The 3,092-nt window shown below is 37.5% G+C and overlaps 1 protein-coding gene across 1 annotated transcript; it reads left to right on the top strand.

The window, feature by feature from the left end:
* The first annotated feature begins 327 nt into the window (after nt 1-327).
* On the top strand, nt 328-1,235 carry LOC8282116 (protein DOG1-like 4). Its single transcript, XM_002527968.4, has one exon. It carries the CDS (start codon nt 348-350, stop codon nt 1,161-1,163), a length of 816 nt encoding a protein of 271 aa, XP_002528014.2. The 5' UTR covers nt 328-347; the 3' UTR covers nt 1,164-1,235.
* The last annotated feature ends 1,857 nt before the right edge of the window (nt 1,236-3,092 follow it).

Raw genomic sequence — 3,092 nt, 5'->3', positions numbered from 1 at the left:
GACGTGAGAGTTGGCTAATGGGTGAAAGCTTATTGAGATTTTATACACCTGACTCATGGTGTACGTATTATTTGGTGACATAGGATGGCCCTACTATGAGAAAAACGACAATTATGTTAGTTTAAATTAATTGTTTGGCTACTTACATTACCTATATTTGGTAGTGTAATATTATTTAATTATTTAAAATTAAGAAATGAAGATACTAGATAATTTACTAAGAAAAAAAACGACAAAAGGATTTAAAAAGTAGCCAAAGTAGCACGCTCTTTTACATTTCCCTTGAGTTATCACTTTGCCACTATAAAAGGGACAAGCCAAAGTAGTATGTCTTTGTGCATACAATAATGTCTGATCTCCCAAGCAGCAGCCCTGCAAGCCTTCGCTCCACCTCTAGCAGCCACAATTCCTTTCACGACTTCTTCGAATGGTGGCTTGTAGAGCAGAAACAAGAGCTAGACGAACTTATTTCGGCCTCTAAACAGAAACTAAACAACAAAAACAACAACCATGATTCTCTCCAACCTCTTATCAACCGAGTTTTAGAGCATTACGAGCAATATTACAGTGCCAAGTCAAAGTGGGCTAAGCATGATGTCTTAGCCATGTTCTCTCCTTCATGGACTAGCCCTCTTGAAGATGCTTTTCTATGGATTGGTGGGTGGCGACCTAGTATGGCTTTTCATCTCCTCTACTCAAAATCCGGGCTGCAATTGGAAGCTCAACTGCATGACGTAATTCGTGGATTGTGCACCGGTGACTTGGGGGATCTTTCTCCGAATCAACTCGTACAAGTTGACGAGTTCCAGAGGCGCATTATTAGGGAGGAGAAGAATATAACGGAGAAGATGGCCAAGCATCAAGCTACTGTAGCTGATACGTCAATGGTCGAATTAACTCACGCGATCAGCAAGACAAGGAGAGATGAAGGATCAAGTATTGGAAACGAAGTGCAGGAACGAGTTGAATCCACTTTAAAGACTAAACTGGAGGGGCTTGAAAAAGTTTTGCAGAAGGCTGATGATCTACGCCTGAGAACACTGAAGGGGATTATAGACATTTTGACTCCAGATCAGACTGTCCATTTCTTGATTGCTGCTGCTGAGTTGCACTTGCGGCTTCATGAGTTGGGGAAGAAGATGGATACCAAAGTAATCAATTAGGGAATTACTTGTCTGCTCCGCGAGTTTATTTCATCCACGAATAAGTGAATGAGAAGTAGTTGTTTTTATTTATTTGACTGAAGCAAAATGTTTTCAATTAGTTATATATATTTAGAGAGAAATGACTGATTATTCTGTTATAGGATCATAGATGATAGATATATTTTTCTAAAAGAAAAGAAAAAAAAAGATCATAGATATTCTGAGATGATTTTCAATTATGTATTTCTTGCCGCTAATTTAGCATAATCCTTTTATATTGTAGTAAGCCGTCCCTATTTGCATAGCTTGTTATGTTCCTAACCACTTCTCTTCACTTCTTCGAAGAAAAGTGAATTGCAGTAAGAAGAACAGATCCAAGCAAAACAAATTGTTCAATGGAGGCAGGGTGCCTCTCAAACTAACAAAGTACCCATCTATAAACTGATGTGGAAAAGGAATAGGATCGTTTTTGGAATGAGTTTGAGTACTTTGAATGGTAGGGAACAAATAAAAGAACACGACACTAAGTAAAGCACTCTCAAACTTCTACTCTCAAACACTAAGTAGTAAGAGCAAAAGGGCGTGTAAACACAAAGTAAAAAACTTAGAATAATTTCACAAAAAAATCAGATTTGTTTTCAACTCTCAATGCCTATAACACTTGGCCATGAGTTCTATTTATACTCAACCACTAGAAGAGTTACATGACATAGATAAACTCTTCAACTTCCTCCTAAAAACTGATCAGCTACAAGGATTCACATTCCCTTGTAACATCCCTAATTAAACAGCAAATAAAAGTGCTAAATAAAGAAAATCTTTGTAACAGCTATTAAAGGCTGATTACAAAGGTTTTATTACACACTTAAAACTGAAATTCTAACAGCAAATTAACAAAGAATAACTCCAAAACGTCCACCTTTATGAACAAAGAAACCGAACATAATGAGCGTGAAATAGAGTAAGGAATAACTCCAAAACGTCCACCTTTATGAACAACAAAAACTGAACATAATGAGCGGCAAATATTCCCCTTTTCAAGCTTTTATTCAACCATCCAATTAAGGCAAGTGATAAAGGTTTGTTTTGATGAGAATCCCATGAAATGTTCCGATCTTTGCTTAGCATTTTCATGCACTAGCAAGGCATGGACCGTAGCATCATTATCTTGCACTTGAGCTGTGATGGACCTCTTGTTGGACTGATTCCATATCATTCTCCCCCTCTTGAAAAAGTTTGTCCTCAAACTTTCATTATCAAGGTATGGAGTTAAATCCCCCACATTGAAAGTTGCACTTACACCACCATACTCACTTGGAAGTTCAAGTTTGTAAGCACTTTCTCCAATCTTTTCTAACACACGAAATGGACCATCTGACCTAGGCATGAGTTTGTTTTTCCTAAGATTAGGAAAACGTTCCTTCCTCAAATGTAACCACACTAGATCACCCTTAGCAAAGGTAGGCTGTTTTCTCTCTTGTTAGCTCTTGCCTTGTAAATTGCATTCATTGCTTCAATTTTCTCCTTAACTTGAGTACATGTTTTCTGAAATGCTTCCCATCTTTTCTTTGAATCAACATGGACTAAGTCCTTTCTTGGCAATGGAACAAGTTCAACAAGAAGAAGAGGATTAACCCCATAGACCACCTCAAAAGGAGCACGACTTGTAGTTGAAGAAGGTGATCTATTATAGGCAAATTCAGCATGTGCCAACTTGATATCCCAATCTTTCTGCATTTTACTCACAAGTCCACGCAACAAAGATCCAAGTGTTCTATTAGTCACTTCCGTTTGGCCATCAGTTTGAGGATGATGAGAAGTACTAAAAAGAAGCTTAGTACCTACCAACTTTCATAAAATTCTCCAAAAGTGACTTAGGAATTTAGAATCCCTATCTAAAACAATTGATCTTGGAACACCATGCAAACGAATGATCTCACGAAAATA

The sequence above is a fragment of the Ricinus communis genome, chromosome 7 (assembly GCF_019578655.1).
Source record: "Ricinus communis isolate WT05 ecotype wild-type chromosome 7, ASM1957865v1, whole genome shotgun sequence".
Classification (NCBI taxonomy): Eukaryota; Viridiplantae; Streptophyta; class Magnoliopsida; order Malpighiales; family Euphorbiaceae; genus Ricinus; species Ricinus communis.
The sequence above is the reverse complement of the archived record's forward strand: the minus strand, read 5'-3'. Positions and strand labels throughout refer to the sequence as shown.

Bases quoted from the DNA above. Each gene is read 5' to 3' on its own strand.
- LOC8282116 (XM_002527968.4), top strand. From the start codon at position 348: ATGTCTGATCTCCCAAGCAGCAGCCCTGCAAGCCTTCGCTCCACCTCT.